Raw genomic sequence first — 25,755 nt, 5'->3', positions numbered from 1 at the left:
TAATTGCTACAATAGAAGTTAAGAAATTAATAGTGCAGGCTAAAACATACAAAGCAGTGGAATGCAATTATAATTCCATTGCATTTTTTTAAAACAACAACAACAACAAAAAATTAACATATTGATTTCTGGACTGCAATTTTATCAGTCCTTTTTCCTGCCACCGATTCTTTTCTAGTAATCTCAAAACACTGGTCCTTCTCAAATATTGTTCCACTTTGTTAAAAGGAGAAGAAGGAAAAGAGCTCTTGCACAAACCCTGAAAATTATCAAACCCCCCCCCCCTCATTTCCTAGGTAGAATCAGCAAACTACATTGAAGACATCCAGTTTTAAAACTCTTCAGATGTATCGTATGTAGGAATAACCTGGGGAGATAAGCGAAAGAGTTGCAGAGATTACCAAAGGAATGGGGTGGGGTCATGTCAAAGGTGGATTCCTACTTATTCGGTCCAATTCGGGAAGTGGTGGGATACAACCGGAATGCCCCAGTATGTGTGTACTGGTGCCTGCTGGAAGCACCAGGTACCGTTCTGGTACAGTGCTCCGGAGGGCCCACTTGCCCACCCTGCTTACCGGTATTTGAGCCGATTGGGGCTTACACGCATGGAGCATATGGCGCCTACATGACGCTCCGCTAAGCAGCTGGAGCATCACAGGCAGTAAGTATGCATGTGCGTGCTGTGTGCGTGATGCGCACATGCACGTGGTGGATGCCGAGCCCCGTTGCAGCGTACTGGCTGCAACGGGATCTGGAACCCACCACGGAATTCGGCCAAATAGGTAGTAACTCCGGGGCACATGTGACCGTACTGGTTCTACACATTTTTTTTTACTACCGAACCGGTAGTAATGGCGGCTGGAACTCACCCCTTGGTCATGTCATCCCCTTTTTGCAAACTTCTGGTAAATAAAGTCAATGGGGAAGCCAGATTCACTTAACAACCGTGTTACTAACTTAATAACTGCAGTGATTCACTTAACAACTGGGGAAAGAAGAAAAGTCATAAAATGGGGCAAAACTCATTTAACAACTGTCTTGCTTAGCAACAGAAATTTTGGGCTGAACTGTGATTGTACGTTCAATACAAACCTGTATACTAGTCCCTTTATCTTCCTGACTTCCTATTTTTTTTAAAAAAATAGATTAAAAAATAAAAGATCTATACAATCTGAAGAGAATCTGCTATACACATAATGCAGTGTTTCTGCTTTTCATTAATAAACTTCCAGTTCTAAAGAAAACAAGAATTACCAATGTGTTACAAGAATATACAATATCTTGCCATTAGGACATAAGCGGGGGGTTTTTCCCCCGAAGAAAATTATACCGCTTGAGATTTTTAAAAAAATCTTCCTTAAAGTTATTTTTAATTACAATAATTAGCAACAGTTAATATACCAGAAGGAACTGACTACAGAAAAGGAATGCTAGTTCCAGCTTTTTTCCTTGATTAATAAATATTAAAATTAATGAGAGACTTTTAAGACCCTATTGTTAACAAATGTGTAAAGATTCCTGTGAAAGAATTTGTATAGGAGTAAAATGATACACAAGCTGCTACAATTATTCTGAATGCTTTACTCTTTTCAGCCAATTATGAAAATTGTGAAAAGTATTAATGTCTAATTTTAATTTGCTCTGTAGTGCCATTAACAATAAAAAAAGTTTAATTAAGGTATGTATATGAAAAAGAAAAAAAGGGAAATTTGGCTGTAATTTTAGAGAATAATAGAGAACAACTAGATAGTTCTTCTTTAAATGCAGGTTGCTTTATTAATTTATATCTTAATTAGACTTTAGTATCAAGATCAAATGGTAGTTGGAAACACCTAAATTTTTAAACCCACAGTATAGTTAAATGGAAGCATAAAGAGAAATAAACTATTCTAAGTAGTTTTATTTAAAACTTGTAATTCATGAAAAGGAAAGTCAGAGACAATGTAATAGGTTTACAGGAACCATCCTGTACTTGCTTTATTTAATTTCTTAATTTCCAGGCATTTAAGGAAATGTTTTGAATTACAGGTTTAACTTCTCCAGTCTACCAGAGAACTATGCTAAATCTTTTTTGGACTACTAATAATCATTAGAAGTCAAAGGTGATCATAGTCCATTGGATCAGTGGAGGGATTCAATTTTTTTTTACTACTGGTTCTGTGGGCGTGGCTTTGTGGGCATGGCATGGCTTTGTGGGTGTGGCTTGTGGGCAAGGCAGGGGAAGGATACTGTAAAATCTCTATTCCCTCCCCACTCCAGGGGAAGGTTACTGTAAAATCTTCATTTTCTCCCGATAAGCTGGGACTTGGGAGGCAGAGAATAGATGGGGATGGGGCCAGTCAGAGGTGGTATTTACTGGTTCTCCAAACTACTCAAAATTTCCACTACCAGTTCTTTAGAACTGGTCAGAACCTACTGAATACCACTTCTGCATTGGATGGTATGTTATTCCTGACTTTTGTTTTCATTTTACTTCCACACTTGTCTCAGGTCAAATATATCGTACAGATGTTTGGAGCACTATAAAACTTGCAAATTCTGTTTTGATAGTGCAACGGGAAGAGATTATTATTTCCTATTATGAAATTACTGCTTCTTCAGCAGAAGTGAACACAATTCTTAAATATACTGTACATACATTAAACCATTGACAAATTTTAAATCATTAATTCTCATTCTGGGCATCACTGCCTGAACCCCTCACTGTACAGGGATGAAAACATGACTTTATATGCTATATTAATTTACTAAGCATGTTTATAAGATGAAGAAACTATGCGTTCATTATACTAGAAAAATATGGTTGTTCTGAAATAATCTATATTACTAAAATGTGGACAGAATTATACTTTATTGTTCCCAAGTGCATATATACTTTTATTGAGAAAAACTGCATGCCATCATACACAGAATAGGTTATACAGTGCCTGAAAATTTAATGTAATGCCAAGAAGCTAGCATTACATCAGTATGTGTGTGTGTGTGTGTGTGTGTATAATATTTTAATTTGCATGCTCAATAAAGACAATCTTTATTTTGTTGGATTTATATACCACTCCTTCCACTCTTATGTATAAATCAATTTCCAACAGTTAAGAAAATCACTAACATTTTGAATTGTAGTTGGAAATTGATGATTAACCCTTTTAACTGTCATAAAGCATATTTACAATGACCACTCCTCTTACTGCTATATTCTGGGCCAACTGAATTTCCTAAGCCCTTTAAATAAACAAAACTACCTGTAATGGCAGGTACTTCCCTAATCAGGTCTGACCTCACCAGGGACAGATGCAATTGATAGGTCTAAATTGGGAAATGCACCATCACCCCTGAGAGTTAAAACCAGGTGTTTATGAGTACTTTCAAACAATGATAAAATGGGATACAATTTTTAAATAAGTAGAATATTCCAAAATAGATCTCCCATTTTATGTTAGAGCGTGTGAGGCTGCACCCAGTGCATTCCTGCCACAAGGCACATTTCAGAATCCTAGCAGTTTCACTGGTTTTAGATAAAAAGAAGAGCAACCATGACATTAGATAAAGTGATAACGAAGTCCTCTCCCAGGGTCTTACTCAGAGGTGGTATTCAGCAGATTCTGACCAGTTCTGGAGAACTGGTAGTGGAAATTTTGAGTAGTTCGGAAAACCGGTAAATACCATCTCTAACTGGCCTTGCCCCCACCTATTCTCTGCCTCCTGAGTCCCAGCTGATTGGAAGAAAATGGAGATTTTACAGTATTCTTCCCCTGTCACACCCACCAAGCCACACCCATCAAACCACGCCCACAGAACCGGTACTAAAAAATTTGAATCCCACCACCAGTCTTACTGTACACATTGGACAGCATTAGGGCAAGTCTTGAACAGGAATCCCCCAACATTACAATCTGAATTCTTAATCCAATCTAAAGGGAAGGTCTATAAAATATTTTTTTTTTAAAAAAAACATATTCAGAATGATACCATATTGACAGTGACGTGCGGTGAGGTTTATGGCTGGTGAGGCAAGCGGACAAAAGCTGCCCTATGTCTGCCAGCAGCAGGGCTTCGCCGGGGCTTTGGGGGGGCTTTCTGAAAGCCTCGCTGAAGCCCCAAAGCCCCGGCATTCGGACCTTCACTTTCCGACTGCTTTTCACCACTGCCGCACTCCACCGCCTCCCCCCTGCCTCCTCCAATGAACAATCCTCCGCTTTCTTCAGCTCGGACGGAGCTGGGACACCCAAGCTGCTGGCGGCGATGGCGGGGGCCACTTGAGCAGCCATGATCCCCCCTCCCCAGCCAGCCAGCCCACCCAGCCCATTCCTCCCCGGCACTGCGAGCTCCAGCGGGCTGGACGTGGGTGTGAGGGGCCTGGCAAAAGAAAGAAAGCACCAGCCCACCATCAGAGGCAGGTAAAAGACCCACCTCTGCTGGCGGGCTGCCCCTTTCTTCTCAAACAAGCTGCTCTCCCTGCCTCTCCCCCTTTCCTCTCTTCTCAAACAAACTCTCTCTCAAATTGAGAGAGAGTTTGTTTGAGTGAAGTAAAGAAACAAACAAACACACACACACACACACAGACAAATTACTTACAATAAAAAATACTTACAAATTACAATAATTTTGAATTCCTCCCCCCTCCCTCTGACCCACATACCTTTTCCAGCTGTGTCACAGAGGATTTCAACTCTGCTCTTGTCTGCCATGATGAAAATGTAAAAATGCAAAAAGAAAAAGGCAAGAGCTGCTGAGGTCAGGCTGGATTAGCTGCTGCCAGAGTCTCCAATGGATGACTCTGCTTAACTGTTTAAAAAAGCCTCTAAAAAAGTGCCCTCTACAGGAGGAGGCGAGAGAACCATGTGCCTCATCTACATAAGGAATTTTTTGGCTTTTAACCCTTGCTTAACTCTGCTCAAGTGGTCATAAAGATAGACTAAATGAGGCACGTGGTTCTCTCGCCTCCTCCTGCAGAGGGCACATTTTTAGAGGCTTTTTTAAACAGTTAAGCACTAAGCAGAGTCATCCACTGTGACTCTGGCAGCAACTACCTCAGCCTTTTTCCTTTTAATTTTTCTTTTCTTTTCATGATGACAGTGGTGAGGCCCTGCCTCCCCTGACTGCAGGTCCCTGCATATTGATGATATCTAGATACTTTTGAAAGACACAGCTGAATCAAATGATCTTATTTTATTCAGAGTGTAGACTATTTAATAAGGTGACCAGAAATATTTGTTCTAAAACTACCCTAAAACAACACCTGAGTTAGGATACCAATACACACTAAAGCACTTTTTCCAGAAATAAAAAAAATCAATAGAAATTATCTAATACTATAATATCATAATCAGCAGCAATCTTATCTCTGCTATAATCAGCCTATCTGGTCTCAGGCCTTTGTATTGTACAACCTACCTACACAACCTTTTTTCAATATTTAGAGAGAAGGATAAGCTATTGATGAGTAGTGTCATAGAAATATTATAATATGATGTTCAAGAAGCTACTTGTTTAAGTAAATTACAAATAACATGCTAAAAGTTTCATCCATGCAGGAAAGAAATGCCTAAGCAATTGTGAAGCCCTGTTCCCTACATAACATTCTTCAAGCATCACCAACTACAGAAAATCTAGCACTACTTTCCCGCACCATCCAACTAGTTCAGATGTGAAAGCTGCCAAGCGAAGGATAACAAAAGTATCCTGGTACATTATTTGCAACAATATATGCAGAAGAACAAAACAGCTGGTTGATGACCATAAACTTCAACAGACCACAATCAGACATTCATCCTAATCTTCTGACTATCAAAGAAGTGGTCTGAAAGGGACCTTGGAGGTCTTCTAGCCAGCAAACCACCCAAATGGTTGTCCAATCTTTCCTTGAAAACCTCCAGCAATGTAGATGGGATAAATCTACTCACTTTGTTCTTTGGGATAAATGTCTATGATACATCCTTAATTTCTTTCTCCAAGTTCTAGGCAGCCAAAGATTTCTCACTGGTTGATATGGAACTTAGCAAACCCATCAGTTTCCAGGGCGTGGGCTAACAGAAAAGCTGGCAGGAGTGGAAAATAGATTCATCCTTATTTAACACAATCCATTTCTTTTTGCCCTTATTCCTTTTATCCATAGAAATGGCTGTTAACACTGGTTACACCCAATTTCTCTCACATGGCAGGGCTAACACGATACTCCTCAAAACTACTTGCATCCAATGACAGTAGTGAGAAATTGAAAGTGGTTTTTTTTTTTTTTTTTTTTTGCAGATACACCAAGCATCAAGACAGCAGTATGGAAATCCTCAAGGTCTGTTTCTTCAAGTGTTAAAGCAGAGTATAAGACTGTGTAGAATATAAACACTCAGCTGCCACTAACAAGCGAGGACTGAAAATGAAAAGTCAGAATTCTACTGTACAAAGGTAGAACAGATGGTACTTCGTTTGAACCAGGAGGAATCCTAACTGCTCAAAGGCGTCAAATGTTCTTGAGTTACAGTAATAATTTAGTCAAGCTGTGCCTGACAAGAAGAGCCTGACACTTTGAACCAAAAGAATCACTCATGTGAGAGGGATTAAAATGCGAAGTAGAAAACAGCCATTAATCTCACAAAATATGTAATAAACATATCAAGAAAGAAATATTAAATATTCACAGTACTCACGCTGATGTCAGTCACAGCCCAATGTCTCCAGAAGCGATACATTGGATTAGATCTGCTAGGAGCATCTGGGTCAACCATGATGAGAGCATATTTCTTATTCTGTAAAATAATATACGAAAATCAGTCTTAAGAATTTTGCTATTTAGCAAGTTAAAAAGGGAACGTTCTAAACAAAACACCTATTATCCATCTAGTCATCTATGACAACAGACTTTCAGTTCCCTTCTTATGCAGCGGTAGCAATTTACAAAAAGACAATTCTCACTGAACCAAAGAAATACATATTTCTTGCAGTTGATACATAGAGTATCTAAATTCAAACTTCAAGCACGGATAAAAGAAAAAAGAAAATTAGTATTTGGAACTAACAGAAGATTTTGGTCATTCTGATTTGATGGTCTGTGCTTTGAATTGTAATGAGAAGTGAACTTGCTTCAACATTGGTGACATTTTGATCCATAACACTGGTCCCAGTAGAAACCAGAATTAATTCTTGATGTCAATCATATTCAGTGTGGGTCCCATGAAACATGCCCTGTTAGTGACATAAAAGTATAGGGTGGAATGCAGAGTAGATGTTCAATTTGAAGGTCCATCATGATAATAATGAATCATGAATAATCATGATCATCACAATGCAACAGGCAACCAGTAAGGCTTTTTTCAACTTGAAAGTTGCATGAGACCATCATGAGACCCAACTTATGATCAGTATTGCTTCTGAATTGATTTCTGATAAGGAGGAGGAGGTGATACCTATTCGACAGTGGTGGGTTGCAGGCGGTATGCCCCAGTACGGGCGTACCAGAACCTGCCCGGAGCACCCAGTACTGTTCCAGTACAGTGCTCCGGAGGGCCCACCCGCCCGCCCTCGCTCCTTACCTAACTTTAAAGTCTTCGGCACTTCCACGCATGCGCATGCCGCATATAGCGCCTGTGCGATGCTCCGCTAAGCAGCTGGAGCGTCATGGAGGGTCACTGGACAGTAAGGCGCATGTGTGTGCTGTGCTCATGTGTGCGTGCACTCCCCGCGTCCATGTGGATGACGCCAGGCCCATTCCGTATGGTTGGAATGGGATCCAGAACCCACCACTGCTATTCGAGATCTCCCATGGGAGACTGGAATCATAATCATTGGTCTGGAAGGTGCCAGGGATAAATATGTCTGCAGAAGCAGAAATGGCAGAAGTAAGAGAACAGAATCTCCACTTACTAGCCCAGGGGAAAAGAAACTTCTCAGATTGCAAGGCTAGAATAATGAGCAAATAAGGCTCAAGAGTGACAGGAGGAGGATCATCCTGGCTGATTAATCAAACATCTGGGATGAGACACAGTCTGGCAGACTGAAGTCCAGCTTGCTATTCAGGCTTTCTGTTGTTTGCTATTTACAGTATGTCCTTCTCTGCTTCTTGTATCTGGTGACTCCTGAAATATGTGCCTTAACCTTAAGACCATTCTCCAATTTCAGCTATTCATTTGCTTGAGGAACCTGGGTATGACTCAGAATGACTGGCCATTCTATTTTGTGATCTACTTTTCTTCTGCAAACTCTGTCCTTATGCTCCTTCAGTTTCACTCTTCGGATAGAAATACATAGTTATAATGCAAGATGGATTCTGCTCAGTGGCTAAGATCAGAAAGTTAGGCAGTTCAGCAGTTCAAATCCCTAGCGCTGCATAACAGAGTGAGCTCCCGTTACTTGTCCCAGGTTCTGCCAATCTAGCAATTCAAAAGCATGTAAAAATGCAACTAGAAAAATAGGGACCACCTTTGGTGGGAAGGTAACAGATTAGCACATATGTGCTAGTGGGAACCAGATTATTTTCAGGGATCATTCTTTGAAAGATATATTAACATAATCCAATCTGTCAGGAAGAGATGCACCTTATCAGCCAGGTCTGATAAAAGATTCTTCTTCCTGTAAAATTTATCTATGTCTATATGGGATCACTCCTGGTTATAAAGTCCCAAATTCCATGGTCCAGAAAAACTCATATAACATTCATTGCTGACATTCCTGGGGTTAATAACACTGTTGTTGTTTTTTGTCAAAATTTGCTTTCTGATATTTAGTCCCCTGTAGTCTACAGACATTCAAGCTGGTAGGAAAAAAAAATAAGGCTAAGCATAATCAGAATACTGACAATTGGCTCTAGTCTCTTGGAGCTGTTCCACATCTTTGACATCATGGACATGATCCTAGAGCAGTGATGGAGAAACTTTTTGGCTCAGGTGCAAAAAGCGGGGTGAGCACAGGGGGGTTGTGCATGGGTGTGCCACACCCATAATGCAATGCCAGACCCCAGTGCACATGCCTGCATGACCAGCACTCCCCCCCCCATTTTTTGCATGCTTTTTTTCACCCTCCCCAGGCTCCAGAGGCTTTATAGGAGCCTGGGGAGGGCGAAAACAGCATCCCCCGCCCCCGGAGGCCCTCTCGAGGCTTCAGGAGCTTCCCTGAAGCCTCTGGAGTGCAAAAAAAAAATGGCCCTACGGGCAAACTGGAAGTTCAGGAACAGACCTCCAGTTTGTCCGTAGGGCTGTTTTTTTGTCCCCCGGAGCCTTCAGGGAAGCCTCCAGAAGGCCCCTGAAGCCTCCAGAGGGCCTCCGGGGGGGGGAGGTGGTTTTTGCCCTCCCCAGGCTCCTATAAAGCCTCTGGAGCCTGGGGAGAGTGAAAAATGGCCTCAAAAAAGGCTGAAGTTAGCTGACCAGCCTCGCGTGCCCGGACAAATGGCTCGCGTGCCCTGACAAATGGCTCCGTGTGCCACCTGTGACATGCGTGCCATAGGTTCGCCATCCCGGTCCTACAGTATCCCTTAAGGATCTGTTTTTCTTCAAATGATACTCACCATTTACATGAAGTTACCAAAAGTGTTCATAAAAAAAGTAAGGTAAACAGTCATCATTCTCTACATGATACACGTTTATATACAGTATTTCTCTCCCAGCCTCAGTTAATCTAGTTGTGGATGTCCTAGACCAGGGATGTCAAACTTCATTTCATTGAGTGCCGCATCAAGGTTGTGTTTGAGGGCTGGGGTGGGCGTGGCCAGGGTGGGCGTGATGGCCCGAGCACTCTGTCAGTGAAAACAGGCTCCCAAACTCCATTTCGACTGCAATGGCCTCCTGCAACCCTCTGCCAATGAAAACAGAGCTCTGAAGGGCCACACACAGCCCTTCCAAGCTCCATTTTTGCCGGCAGAGGCACTGCAGGCACACAGGTGGCACATGGAGCCCTCTCTGCGGGCACACGAACTGTCACACAGCTCAGGTCCACTGCACATGTGCATGCACCTCCCACTGGCTAGCTGATTTTCGGATCTCTGCTGTGCATGCGTGAGATGCACACACATGCGCGGGGTATCACGAGGGTCACATGCGCATGTATGAAGGATGGGGTAGTGCCTCTCCCGCACCCTGTTTTTTGGTTTCAGAAGGCTTCAAGGAGCCCTGCTAGGCCCAAAAAATGGCATGGGGTGATTGCGCGCATGCACGGGGGAGAGCAAGGGGAGCACCGGGATGGGGCATACGCACACACACAGGGGTTGGGGAACACTGCATTATGGGTGTGGGCATGCACACGTGCTGTCACGCACACAAGGAGAGAAATGTTAGCCATCACTGCCCTAGACCAATACCTGAAAACAGTGATGCTATCAATGAGAGATTTATTACTTGACATGCAGGTGTCTATTCTGGCACTATTCCTCAAGCTTTAGCTGTACTAACCAAAGGTATTTTACCTCTCCTGAGGGATTCACACCCTTGAGGCTATTCAGTTAAAACACTCTACCATTTTTATCCAGTACAGTTAGCCCAAAGTACAGCATCTAAGATTTTGATTGCCTCTTAAAGATAAATCATGGTATATAATACCACTCATGCTCTAGCTGCACCTGTTACCAATTTGCTTTCAGGTATAATAATAATTCAAAATGCTGGTTATGTTATTTAAACTCTAAATTTAATATAATATAACAATATAAAAGTGGGTATTTCCAATAGCCAATCCAATTTGACAGACTTCTGCACTGCCTGGTAATCATCCAAGCTCAGCTTTTTACATTTTCAGGGCTAAAATGAGGACTTGGATTTTTTCCCCACTGGCTTTTCCAGTTTGTTTCTCATGTTTTAAATGTATATTGTGTTTAAATGCTGATTGTATTTTAATTTTAATTAAATTGCTAGCCAAATGTTTTGAAATAAAGAAGTGGATATAAGCGTATCTTTTTAATCCAAACTAAGTTTCTTTCCTCTTTAATGAATGTTACTTAACTCAATGGGCCTAATCCTAATTAATAAGCTTGTGGATATTAGGCATTTTCATTCTTGTTCACCAAGTGCTAAAATATATGTGGGATGAAAATGCTGACTCTAATTTAGAAAATCAGTAAGAAGGAAAAACATGACATCCAACTGTCTAAAAATTCTAGGTTTAATAGCAACTGCTGTACCAAATATTTCATCTGAGTTGCCAATCAATAAAACAGTTTTTAGAGAGTCTTAGCAAGTTTACGCATGGCTTCCATAGTATAGAGTTAACACAGAAATGAATAAATTGTTAATCGACGTTTATATAATATATAAGAAGTGAAGTGATAATTATCATCAAAAACAACAAAGTTATTTAAAAAGCATTTCCTTTTGTACAATAGGTTATTTTCAGAGGTCTTTATTTATAACAAGTTTTCACCCTTTTAATGCTGTTTAGAACTTCAAAATACCAATTTATAATGGATGGCCAGTAGTAGAAAACTGATCTCCATAGAAATTAAATGAGTAATGAGAGAGAAGGAGAATTACAATGCCAGGGTTTTATGCCTCCCCCACTTTGATTCATTCCATTGGCCCAGAACAACTTTCAGGCAAATATTTCATTCAACTAACGTTAATGCCACTAAATAAAATGTGATGTAAAATACAGTAACATTTAGACATGAATGCATTTAGACTTTTCTAAGGAGTTCGCCATTTCTGGCTTGGTCTAATATTGGCTTTTGGCCAATGCACAAACTATGTCATTTCCATCGTGCATCATGGAAGGAGGTTAAAATAAAATACGTGCCTAAAGTGAGAAACACAGACTGCACAGATGACCAGGATACTTAATACGGCTTTTGAATTATAGAGGTTGAAACAATTTACATTATTTTTAATTAACCATCTTTGTTTTAAAGCTAGCGTGTATGTCTATTTCATCTCTATTCCCTTCTTTGCATCCATTTTAAGTTTCTTAAAATATATTAAGGCATCCTTCACCCATTGAGATTGTATTGTTTAAAAATACATTTAAACAAAACAAATCATTCAAAAGTAAAAATTTTCAGCTGTTTTCAATTCCCAGTAACTAAGTAGGAGAAAAAAGAGTCATAGCAGATGATTGAATGAAGTTGAAAAAGACAAATCTCAGCCGAGGAAATCTGAAAAATTGTTAATCCCATAGTGAAACTATGGTATATTTGTACCTGGAAGTGTATGTACAGTTCCAGTAGCCATACTCTGCTCATTATTTATTTATTTATCTTTTTTCTTTCCAACATAATGTTATTTTAATGAGAATAAATAAGGTAGGGAAAGCATGAAGAGTAGTGATTATGGAATTCTTCCCTATTCCTTTATTGGCAGTACATAGCAGCTGTCTGCTTTTCTTTTATATATTACCCTTCCCTGTACAGATAATCCTTGATTTACAATAGTTCATTTAGTTCAAACTTACAAAAGCATTGAAAAAAGTGACTTATGACCACTTTTTACATGTACAACTGTTGCAGATCCCCATGATCACACACTTCTGGGGAGGAAAGTTACAACAAATCTAGGCAGCATACTAAAAAGAAGAGACATTATCCTGCCAACAAAAGTGTGTCTAGTCAAGGCTGTGGTTTTCCCAGTTGCAATGGATGGCTGTGAAGGTTGGACCTTAAGAAAAGCTGAGCACCAAAGAATGGAGGCCTTTGAACTATCGTGCTGGAGAAGACTCCTGCGAGTCCCTTGGGCTGCAAGGCCATCCAACTGGTCAGTCCTAGAGGAGATCAACCCTGACTGCTCTTTAGAAGGCCAGATCCTGAAGAGGAAACTCAAATACTTTGGCCACCTAATGAGAAGGAAGGTCTCACCTGAGAAGAGCCTCATGCTGGGAAATATGGAGGGCAAAAGAAGAATGGGACGATAGAAAATGAGGTGGCTGGATGGAGTCACAGAAGCAGTCAGCCTGAGCTTAAATGGACTCCAGAGGATGGTAGAGGACAGGAAGGCCTGGAAGGACGTTGTCCATGGGGTCGTGATGTGTCGGACATGACTTCGCAACTAACAACAACAAAATGATCACATGATCAAAATTTGGTCACTTGGCAACTGGCTCATGTTTCTGATGGTTGCAATGACCTGGGGCCATGTGTTTCCCTTTTGCCATCTCTGGAAGAGCAAAGTCAACATGGAAGTCAGATTCTTGTAACTGTGTTACTAATTTAACAGCTGTGTTACTAATTTAACAACTGTAGTGGTTCATTTAACAACTGGGGCAAGAAAGATCGTAACATGGGGCAATTTTCTTGCTTAACATTGGAAATCTGGGGTTCAATTGTGGCCGTGAGTTGAGGACTACCTGTATCTGATTCTGTCCTTCCCTTCATTTTGTTTATGTATATGGTGTACCCCGGAAACACAGATTCGGCTCTATTTGCTCCCGTTCTCATCATATGATCAGAGGAAATTAGAATTGGACAGTATCCAGAGTGACTGCTCAATTCTCTCTCCCATAGGAAAGCATGAGAGATTTTTTTTCCTGTAATGTTTTTCTCCCTCCTTTCTTTGCCAGCATCTCTCACCTACTAAAAATTAAGTCTCATTTCATTTGGTGCTTGAGAATAATCTTACTGATGAAAGAAAACACAAACAGAGGTCCCAAGTCACCTCACATACAACATTGGGAAGACATAGGATGGGAGACAAAATAAAAGGGGAAATGGAGAAAATGATATGGAGAATGTCCAGGACATTGGGGGGGAAAAAACCCTTTTTCTGTCAAAACATCACAATTACTATCAGAGTTCACCAAGTAAAGCTGACTGGAAGATAATCTAGAACTTATGAAAGAAAATACTTTTTCACACAGCACAAAATTTAGTTGGGAAATGCATTTGTCAGCTTTCCAGGCAATGTACCCATTGAAAGCATAACTCCGAGGCAGATAGATTCCTCAAATGATATGTTTATGGGATTCATCAAATAGGCACAGCCGGTGAAAACCAACTTTGACAGTTCCCACAATTTTCACTTAATTAAAAGAATCAAACTCTTGAAGGAAGAAGGAGTGGAGGAAGGAAGAAAGTAGAGAAGGGAGGGAGGGAGAAAAGAAAGCGAAAACAAGGAGACGTTACAAAAGGAGGAAGGGATGGCAAATAAAGCAACCCAAACTGTACATCATAACTTATTAAACGAAATATCAAATGTGTAAGAATGATAAATGTAAAGAAGAATAACAATTACGTGAATTTATACTTAAAATGGTATGTAAGAGAATAAAAAAATAAAAAAATTCTTTGAAAAAAAAAGAATCCCTCCCAGGTATCACTGGTCACACTGTCCAGTGAAGTTGGAAGACAGGTTCTTCTCCTCCTTCAATGGCCACCTGTTTCAATGACCTTGGTTCCCACAAGAAAGCATTTTGTTTTGACTGGAGCCTGGCTATCTACTTCCCCCATCCCTTCCCCCTCTCTGGCTTCGCAGCAACTATGAGGCGGCACAAGATGGCTTCATCCAGTTTCACTTCAGAGTTGACGGTATTATTGTATGATATGGCCAAAAAGGAATTGGAGACATTCATAGAGAACAGATCTATCACCACCAGCTATTAGATAGACTAAAGCCAATTATTATTTCTGATTTGGTGAATTTTGCCTCCAAACATGAGTTAAAGGGGATCATTGTAAGAAGATGGATATATCTTCATCTCCTAGAGACATCTGTTTGGTCATTGTGAAAAATAAATAGCTGCACTAAAATGCCCTTGGCCTGTTCCAGAGAGGATAACTTATTTCTTTCAAAACCAATTAAAATGTTTGTTCTGTTTATTTTATACTTATTTGTTCCAAGAAATCTAAAATATGTTATTTCATAATTGACACATTTTGGCTAATCATCAGAATTATTCCTGGTACTACATCTACACTGAGGGAAGTACGCAGTAGGGTACCCCAAGGTTCCAGCTTAGGCCCAATACTCTTCAATATTTTCATAAATGATTCAGATGAGGGAATAGAAGGTGAAAACATCAAATTTGAAGATGACACGAAGCTGGCAGGAATAGCCAACACCCCAGAAGACAAGCTCAGGATCCAAAAAGATCTTGACAGACTTGAACAATGGGCCCTATCCAACTACATGAAATTTAATGTGGAGAAAAGCAAGGTTTTACACCTGGGCAGGAAAAATCAAAGTACAAATTAGGCAAAATTTGGCTCAAAACCAGTAACTGTGAGAGGGATTTTGGAGTCATAAATCATTGAAACATGAGTCAACAGTGTGTGGCAGTAGCCAAAAAAGCTAATACAATCCATGGTTGTATAAACAGAAGCACAGAATCAAAATCACATGTAGTATTAGTACCACTTTATAAATCCTTAGTAAGACCACGCCTGGAATGCATCCAGTTTTGGTCACCACATTACAAAAAAGATGTTGAGACTTTAGAAAAAGTGCAGAGAAGAGCAACTAAGATGATTAAGGACCTGGAGACTAAAATATTTAAAGAATGGTTGCAGGAATTGAGTATGGCTGGTCTAGGGGGGACATGATAGCAGTATTCCAGTATTTGATGGTCTGGAACAAAGAAGAAGTTGGGGGGGGGGGTCAACTTTATTTTCCAAAGCACCAAAAGGCAAGACAAGAAACCATGGATGGAAACTAATCAAGGAGAGAAGCAACCTGGAATTAAAGGAGAAACTTCCTAACAGTGAGGACAATTAACCAATGGAACAGCTTGCCTCCAGAAGCTGTAGGTGCTTCACTCCTGGAGGATTTTAAAGAAAAGACTGGACAGTCACCTATGCAGTCTCCTGCTTGAGGGGGGTGGGGTTGGACGAGAGGTCCCTTTCAGCTCTATTCTGGTTGAATTATAATTCTGTTGCAACAAGAAGTAAAGTGTTCTACTAAGACTGATCTTGGTTTAATTATTTATATGCTATCAGTTTGACTCAACTTGTAGCCTCGACCTTCGCTACAATGGAATCTATTTGGTCTTCAGAACTTTGTTTCAATAGCTCATCATCATTTTTAGGAAGAACATGTTTTGAGAGAAGAATCGTGCTTTAAGTCCCTAAACATAAACATCTAGTCCCTGACTACAATTAACAGTGGGACATTTTCCCAAGGAGGAGAGTGCAAAGGTTGGCGATTCAGAAAACTAAGATCATGGCATCTGGGCCTCTCAATTCCTGGCAAATAGATGGGGAAGAAATGGAGATAGTGAGATTTTATTTTCCTGGGCTCCAACATCTCGACAGATGGGGACTGCAGCCAAGAAATTAAAAGACGCTTGCTCTTGGGAAGGAAAGCTATGGCAAATCTAGTCAGCATACTAAAAATCAGAGATATCACTCTGCCAACAAAAGTGCGTCTAGTCAAGGCTGTGGTTTCCCCAGTTGCAATGGATGGCTGTGAAAGTTGGACCATAAGGAAGGCTGAGCGCCAAAGAACAGAGGCCTTTGAACTCTGGTGCTGGAGAAAACTCCTGTGAATCCCTTGGACTGCAAGGCGATCCAACCAGTCAGTCCTAGAGGAGATCAACCCTGACTGCTCTTTAGAAGGCCAGTTCCTGAAGAGGAAACTCAAATACTTTGACCACCTAATGAGAAGGAAGGACTCCCTGGAGAAGAGCCTCATGCTGGGATGGATGGAGGGCAAAAGAAGAAAGTGACGACAGAGAATGAGGTGGCTGGATGGAGTCACAGAAGCAGTCGGCGTGAGCTTCAATGGACTCCAGAGGATGGTAGAGGACAGGAAAGCCTGGAGGAATGTTGTCCATGGGTTGTGATGGGTCAGACATGACTTCACAACTAACAACAACATTGTCCCATGAGTTCAAGCTTCTCCTTTCCTCATGCTCGTAGGAGCTGCCTCCAATTCCATGTGCATCTTTCCATAAAAAGGAGCGTGGTACCAGAGCTCCAGAACTGGTATTACAGAAGCAGTCATGTTTCTCCTATTCCCCTTACTAGTCCATGCTTCCGCCACTGCATTCATGCCTAGCTTCTCTCCTGCCAACCATGATGAAATTTTTAACACCTCACCTTAAATACGAAAATATTTTGAAATGACCATGTGGTTTTTTTATTGGGGAGGTGGGGGAAACAAACGGAGACCGGAAAGTGTGGAATTTCATTTCTAACTTAGGTGGGTTCTTGGGTTTTGCTATGGTTATGAATCTCTCACTTCTGCGATGGTGCCCAGCTGGTGAGAACAGAACGTGTAGTCATGGGATTGTCATCGTGTGCTGTCCAGGTTAACATGTAGCATTTCTATTACTATTAACAGACTTTCTGCTCCTCACTCCATCTGTTCTTCTAAATAATTGCAGTTGTACAGACCACGTCTTCACTGCAGGCAGACTCTGGGGAGAGGATAGTGCTTTAATGCACAAAAAAAGTGTTAAAAAATAACAGCAACACGAGAATAAAGCACTAGTGAAGCTAACAGCAGGCTTGGATTTCAGTACAGATTGCACCCTGCAACAGCATCATTACCCAGTTCCAGGGTGGTCAAACGGGACCTTAAATCAAAGCAAAACAAGGCTTGGCAACCTTGTGAAAATTTTGGGCAAGCTCTATCTTTATCTATGTATCAGTTACACCATTCACATGCTGCAAGATTACACACACACACACACCCCTCGTCCAAGAGATTTTTAAAATGTCATGGAAGAAAATACATAAAGCAAAAATCGTAAGCACATGGCACAACATAGGAGAACAAACCCACCAGGACAAGATTCGTCAGCCCATCTGCATTTAAAAGGCAAAGGCTGCTCTTTTGAAGACAGCAAAGGCCACATTTTGTACAGAGAGGACCACTGGTTTCAAAGAGGTGTCAAAGAGGGCATCTGTGTCAAAATTGAACAGCCCTCTCTCAACAGAGGGGGAGGGATGTGACGTTATCTATCTCCAGTCTACAACACAGTCCTTTCAACAGTTTCCAAGAAGGCGCAACACAAATCTGCACCATTCAGTTGACCCTGAGAACAAAACAAACCTCCAAGTGGCCTCAACGACTCTCTAAAAGGATGCAAATGACCAGCTGTCTGCAATGAATATAACTCCTTCCATTCCCCACCATCCAGTCAGAACTGAAGAAGCTTCTTGGATGAGAACTGAAATGTCTTCAAAAGAAAAAAAAACAAGGAAGTCCAGTTGCCTCCTGAAAAAGCACCTTTGGGATGATCAATATGCATTTCCAAGGCACCTATCACTGTGTCTATCCTTTCCCTTTCAGTTGGGAAGATGACTCCCTCCTCCACCCAGGGCTTATGGAGTTTAGCTGAGAATAACCCTAGTAGGAAGCTGGGTTTACGCTCTGTAGTAGGTGGGATGCAACCCCAACTACAATCAATCCATCAATCAATCTTTATTTGATCTTAGACCAGCAGATAAACCAGAAAAATCACATTCAAAAAAAGGAAAACATAATTGTTCTAACATATTTAAAAAGGATTAGAAGAAATACTACAACATAATTCTGTAGAGATTCTCAGTCATCCAGGTCATGGTTGTCCCATGTTGCTTTTTCAGGAGGCCATTGGACTTGTTTTTGAAATGAATTGAATTGAATTTATTATATTTCTATGCCGCCCTTTTCCCAGAAGGGACTCAGGGCGGCTCACAACCCAAGTCAGGGGGGGGGGGGGATAGGGGATGCAAATAGGGAAAAAAAGACATAGACAAACAATACCACAATTTTAAAAACAACTCAACAGGCACACCATTCGAGCAGGGACAGGAACTCATCAGCCCTAGGCCTGTCGGAAGCCAGGTTTTAAGGGCTTTGCGGAAAGCCTGGAGGGTGGTGAGGGTCCGAATCTCCACGGGGAGCTCGTTCCAGAGGGCCGGAGCAGCCACAGAGAAGGCCCTCCTCCGGGTGGTCGCCAGTCGGCATTGGCCAGTGGATGGAATTCGGAGGAGGCCTAATCTGTGGGATCTATTCGGTCTATTGGAGGTAATTGGCAGCAGGCGGTCTCTCAAGAAGCTTCTTCAGCTCTGTCTAGATGGTGGGATGTTCAGTCAGAGCTTCTTGGATGAGAAGTGAAACATCTTCAAAAGAAAACCAGAAAGTCCAGTTGCCTCTTGAAAAAAGCACCTTTGGGACAACTAGGACCTGGATGGCTGAGAATTTCCACAGAGATTTAGCAAAACTCTTTCAGAGAATATTTTGAAATGAGTTTGTCTTGCAAGCCTACATGTAGCAGAAGACACCACTGATACAAGAAACTGAACTCTATTTACAGAATAGGGGCAAACATTCACTGTGACATGAAATTATCGTGTGTTTCCATACTTGCACAAGGCAAGATGAAGTCTGACGAAATTGATCTTAAGAGCAATACGCTTCCACATGTTAAAAAAAACAAACGATCAAAACAACCAGGCTACATTCCATGACAATTTGCATATGGAGCTGAGATTCATTCAGGGTTTGAATTCTAGAAATATTTTTAGCAGTTGAGAAAAACTAGCTGAATCAGAACACAGTAACTAGAAATCTTCTTGTGGGTTTTAGATGTATTGGGGTGCCTTACCAGTATGTTATTTAGATTGCAGTTAAAAGACGTATCTGGAATTAAGCCTTTTAAACATCACGGGAGTTAATTTTCAGGTAGAAATGGGTTTTTTAATATATTGATTGCCAGAGTGGGATACATATGCTTTTAGATTTGGTTTGCTTATTGCTGCTTGTTAATATGGAACTTTATATTTTAAATCTTTAAAGTAATTTCTGTTTTAAGCCCAACCCTGAAAGTTTGTTTTAACAGCATCAGAAATCTCTAATCTATTCCCCTTTTAACCTGCAACTTTCTACTCCATCCCTCTTGATCCTTTCTGTTCAGCAATATTCTCATCCTCCTTGACTCTTCTCAGTACTCAAAACCTCTATTCAAAAGATTTCTTTCTACCTGCAGAAAAAAAAACAGAAAACAATTCCTTACTTTCCTCTTTTCTATTTTTCTCAAGGTAGAAAGAGAGATTTTCTGCCTGAAGAAAAATCATGGTTCAGTCCAACAGTTTGATTAAAGTGGTGGGATTCAAAATTTTTTTACTACCATTTCTGTGGGTGCGGCATGGCGGGCAGGGTGTGATGTGGCTTGGTGGGCGTGGCTTGGTGGGCATGGCAGGGGAAGGATACTGTAAAATCCCCATTTCCTCCCAATCAGCTGGGACTCGGGAGGCAGAAAAGAGATGGGGGTGGGGCCAGACAAAGGTGGTATTTATCGGTTCGCTGAACTACTTAAAATTTCCCCTACCGGTTCTCTAACTGAATTCAGAGGGAGTGAAAAAGGAGAAGTCTGGTCATCTGGGAGATCTGTCTTTTTAATATATCATTGCCAATAAAAAGAGAACTCTATTTATCAAACCCAGGCGAAACAATTTTGATTCAACCCCAACAAAGTGATTTGTTTGGCCTTGAACCTTTTTGCACCAATGCCACAGAAAAAGTTTCTTCTCAATGCTCATCAAATGCTCTTCCAAACTTTGGTCAACTACAAAAATTGCCCACAAAGGAATTTTTAACCAAGTTGCCCAGCCTAGAAGACCCTGTGAGCAAAGCTTTTATCAAATAGGGTGCAAAATTATTGGAGGAAAATAATCTGGAAGAGGCAAATATCACCTCCTCTTATTTAGCAAATGCTACCTGTTTCCTCTAACACTGCTTGCTATAAATTCTCATGAGGGATATGAAGGCGGAAAGGGGCAACTCTACTATAGTGCTTGCCCCAGAAGGAAGCAATTAGTACATCTTCTGCAATTCTCTGCAAAACTTTGGCAAGTACAAGCACAGCAGTGGTGGGATTAATATTTTTTTTAACTACTGGTTCTGTGTCATGGCGTGGTGGGCATGGCAGGGAAAGGATTCTGCAAAATCCCCATCCCCCCCCCACTCCAGGGCAAGGATACTGTAAAATCTCCATTCCCACCCCACTCCAGGGCAAGGATACTGTAAAATCTCAATTTCCACCCAACTCCAGTGGAAGGATACTGCAAAATCTCCATCCCCACCCCACTCCAGGGGAAGGATACTGCAAAATCCCCATTCTTCCCCCCCCCCTGATCAGCTGGGATTTGGGAGGCAGAGAATAGGTGGGGGAGGGGCCAGTCAGAAGTGGTATTTACCGGTTCTCTGAACTACTCAAAATTTCCACTATTGGTTCTCCGAAACTGGTCAGAACCTGCTGAATACCACCTCTGGATGGACATCTATTTCCAGGAGGAAGGATTATCACCTGGATTCTAGGACGAACAGGAAACCTGGCTCTTAAAATGGAGCTGGTTTCCCCAGATTGACTTGTGGATTGACTGTTAAATAATTACCATATTATCTGAAATTTATGGTGAATTTCTGAATGATGCTTATTTGCTTTCCTTTTGCACCTAACACTAGTGGTGCAACTTAATTAAACAGCCTAAAATGACTTTTGCTGCTCTCAAGACAAATGCTCTCATTAATGACAAGCATATTTTTTTAAAGGGCACATATAGGTAGCATATTGTGCTGAAAATGCTACAGACAGGCAAGTATTATCTTCATACATTTCTAAGCCATCTGCTTATCCAATGCAAAATTCTAGTTTTTCAGGATCTGTTATTTCAAGCCTACTCTGTTGAGGATCTGTACCTTACTGGATAGGATTTAAGAAGATCCCTTATACTATTTTATCCCACTGCATTTTAAATTATCATTTATGTTCCAGCATAGTTTGAACATATGAATAACTAACCCCTGTAGTCTCTTGTGGAAGTGGTGACAGATCTTGTCAAGAAGCATGGATCATAAATGGCAAGATAGTAATAATAATAATAATTAAAAATGTACTGATGAGCTTCCAAAATTTTCTTTTTCAATTTATGCTTGTTCACACAAACTGGAGCATCGGAATAAAAGAACCACCATTGTTCATTTATCCAGACTAATGTTTTCATGAATTGTAAGTCATCCTTGAATCATTAGATGAAGGGACACCTTGGTATTTCTAAATTAATATATATATTAATATATACCTGGAGCCAAGATTCAATTATTTAAGGTTCTGAGAAGCAACCTGAAATGGCATTTTTGTAAGTTTGTAGAAGGCAGAATTCCAAAAGATGCAATTGGTGCCATATATGTGATTTTGTCTCTTTGTGTGTGTGCGCGCAGATGTGTGTGTTGAAGGCAGAAGAGTAAGCTAACTTGGGACCCACTGGGGTCTCTTTAATGTCCACTCCTTATCCCACATCTTGAACAAACTTCATCAAATGTCGTGGAGCAGCCATGTCTGCTCTACAAAAATCCATCAAGCTGCTAGGTCCCAACAAAGAAATAAAAGTGTTTGTGTGGGGGGGAGTTCCCATCACCTGTCAAGTCTATTGGTCATCTGGATTTTTGCAGCCCAATAATAGCTGACAGTGGAAGTGTGATGTGTAAAAATTATGGGATGAAAGAACTGCCATTACTACCACCTTCTCCATTGCTATTCCCAATCCAGACATAGCCTCAGAAGATCAGGATGCACTGGGAGATGAGCCTTTGGAAGATCTGGCAGCTTTCCTGATGACTGCTGCTGGCCAATCTCTTCTTTTCTTTCATCTTGTATTATGAAGGAATAAGGCTCGGGGAAAGAGGCATACAATCCTCCTCCTCCTCTTCCTGAAAGTGAAGGGTTCGCTTTTTGGATCAATACCCTGCGACCAAAGGCCGCATCAGCCGATACAAAGGAGTCAATCTTATAATTCCGTATGAAGGGAGATGGGGAAGACCAGGCTGCGGCTCTGCATATCTCTGCTAAGGATGCCTGCGTGGCCCAAGCGGCGGTCGTGGCCACACTCCTGGTAGAGTGAACAGTTATTCTTCCTGGAGGTTGCGAAGATTGGGCTTGATATGCTGTGGCAATGCAGGCCCTCAACTACCTACCAATAGTGGTGGCATTGACCTTGTGCCCATAGATGCTGCCTGGAATGATATCAGCAATGCCTCGGATTTTCTGAAGAAAGAAGTCTTTTTCAGGTAGATTTTTAGAGCCCTCGTCACGTCCAAGGTGTGCCACTTTTTCTCCAGAGGTTGAATCGGCTCAGGACAGAAATTTGGAAGAACAATTTCCTGAGCCCTGTGAAAGCAGGAGCACACCTTGGTGCAACCTGTGGGTGGGCCTGCCCACCTGCCCTGGCTCTATGCCATCTTATTTTGCCAGGTTTTCTAAGCTGCATACATGCGTGCAAGCCGTACGCGTGAGCAAAGCATATGCATGGAAGGCGCATACGGTGAACTGGTGGTAAACTTATGTGAAACCTACTTCTGCCCATGGGAGTCTGACTAACACCAATAGAATACATTTCTTGCACAGGAACAGGAAGTTCAAGGGCAAGGCCCAATAGAGGGTATAAATAATCCTCAGTCTTCACTCCATGTGGTCAGCTGCCCAGAATCACACATGTTTGGTGGTTGTGCTTCACCATTAAACCATCTTTCCAATCAGCCTACATGTTTCTAGTGTTTTTCTCCCCACTTGGAGCTGAACCCAGATGGATATTTCTTCCGACAAACTGAAACTTTTTTTTGTTTAGAATTACAAAGATGACTTCCAATTTCTCCCTAATGATCCCGTATACCCTACCTTTCATTTGCAGAACTAGACAGAACCTGCCACTGTCCTATTCGGGTTGTCTGTGCGCCTTAGCTCCCCATCTGCAAAGCAGACATCACCATCTTACTGTGCTTCATTGTAAGATTTGAAGGATTAATTAGTTAATGTCTGCAGAGTGCTTTGATGATGGAAGTGTTAAGCATCACATTTGAGCTACTAATTGCTTCTGGATGGGAGAAGCCGCGTATATAATTTGAGTTATTATTGTTAAAGGCACGAGCTGTTAGATTATCCACAGGTTTAGAAACTTCTTTAAGAAGGGAAGGAATTTGTTTTTCTTTTCTTTTTTAGAACTACAGCCAGAGACTAAGGCAGGGCAAAGGGAAAGGGATTAGTGTAGGCAGACAAACAGCTTGAATAGATCCAGAGGAGATGGGGCAGTGCAAAAATTAAAGACCTAAATGAAAGCAAATAGGGTGTTAAGTGACACACATGGAGAGCTTATGGTTTCCTAGGTAACAAGTGCACTAGAGAATTGCTATACATGCACTAGTTAAGCAGCCCATCATATATTTGCAGCAACTGAACAATGCCAAGGAATGTGTCAAAGTCCAGGCTGAATTCATATGGATTCTCAGAGAATCAGCAAACGGCACTTAAAAATAAAGAAGAAAGATTGAGGTAATCTGGAACAATCTGAACATCCCGTATATTCTCTTCCCATTTGCAGAAAGGTAGCTCAGAAATGCCTTCATCCTGACCCAGGAAATAAGAAACATGACTTCTAAAACACAATGCAAAAGAATGTTGATGTGTTCACTTCTGACACTGAGAAAGAGGATGGAAGAATAAACTCAGCAATAATTATATGAGAAGTATATGAGAACACCATGTTAATATTGGAAGCTTGGAATGGGTCCCTAAAATATAAGAATATGGCTAAAGATTTAAACATGGGAATGCGGTGTGATAGAAAGACTACAGAAATGCAAAATTCTAAACTGGCTGAATGGCCAAAGGGCTGAGCTGAAATTAAAATCGAAGTGAAATCATTTTGGATTAAAGTAGTCATGGTCATAAATTATATTACCTTGTGACTTGATTTGCAAAATATAATGTGGAGCTGCAAAATACATGTAACTTGGATTTGGCCAAATACATGTTTTGTATATGAAAATACAAAAAAGGATGTCACATTTCACATTTGAACTGTTGGAAGAAATGTCCTTCTGGGTTCAGTTCCAAGTGGGGAGAAGGACACTGGAAAAATGGAGGTTGATTGGAAAAATAGTTTAATGGTGAAGCAGAACCACCAAGCCCATGTGTGATTCTAGGTAGCTGACCACATGGAGTGGAGAGAGAGGGTTATTTATATTCTCTCTTGGGCTTTGTCCTTAAGCTTCCTGTTCCTGTGCAAGCTATTGGTTGCTGTAGAGGTCACAGCTAACCTTGTAGATTTTCTGAATCAAGCTTGGTTAAAGCATGGGCTGATGCAATGAAGGGGCATGTTGTACAGTTCCTATTGTGACTGAATGGCTTTTCTCTGAGGGATAATCCCATCATCCTGGAGGTGAAGGTCTTTTGTTTTGTACATAGGCTGGCCCAGTCTTTCTCAATGGCCACCAAATATCTGCTGGGGCAGGGAGATGAAGATCTGAGTTTCTGTCTCCCTTAAGATTTTCATTTCTCTTTTAAGGGAAATATAAGCTAAAGGTTCCCCTCGCACATATGTAATAGTAATTCCTGACTCTAGCGGGCAGTTTCAAAGCCGAAGAGCCAGCGCTGTCCAAAGATGTCTCTGTGGTCATGTGGCCGGCATGACTAAATACCGAAGGCACAGAGAACGCTCTTACCTTCCCACCAAAGATGGTTCCTATTTTTCTACTTGCATTTTTACATGCCTTCGAACTGCTAGGTTGGCAGAAGCTGGGACAAGTAACAGGAGCTCACTCTGTTACGCGGAGCTAGGGATTTGAATCGCCAAACTGATGATCTTTCTGATCGACAAGCTCAGCATCTTAGCCACTGAGCCACCGTGTCCCACTGGAGATATAATATTCTGCCTTTTTAAATATTTCTCAAAATATTTCATTCTTCTAGGAGGTGTGACTTCCCTTAGAACCAGGCAGAATTATTTGATCTTCCAAACTGTCTCAATTAAGTCATTTCTAACAGTAATGAAGAGAGAATATGACTGAACTTATATGACTAAGTTCAGTCTCACACTGGACTGAATAGTTTGTGGGCCATAATCCCTCTACCTTGACTCTTATCTGATATTAAAAA

General features: G+C 41.1%; 1 protein-coding gene across 2 annotated transcripts in view; it reads right to left on the bottom strand.

The window, feature by feature from the left end:
* PEBP4 (phosphatidylethanolamine binding protein 4) overlaps window positions 1–25,755 on the bottom strand; it is a 293,106-nt gene that overhangs the window by 178,640 nt on the left and 88,711 nt on the right. For both annotated transcript variants that reach the window (XM_087706131.1, XM_087706132.1), the window contains exon 4: window positions 6,645–6,743. In XM_087706131.1, the coding sequence (XP_087562257.1) occupies window positions 6,645–6,743 (99 nt within the window). The remainder of the gene's footprint in view (window positions 1–6,644; window positions 6,744–25,755) is intronic.

This window comes from Thamnophis sirtalis, unplaced genomic scaffold (assembly GCF_051295495.1).
Source record: "Thamnophis sirtalis isolate CommonGarterSnake01/CBP01778 unplaced genomic scaffold, rThaSir2_p1.2 scaffold_2, whole genome shotgun sequence".
NCBI lineage: Eukaryota > Metazoa > Chordata > Lepidosauria > Squamata > Natricidae > Thamnophis > Thamnophis sirtalis.
This window is presented reverse-complemented; position numbering and strand designations above follow the sequence as displayed.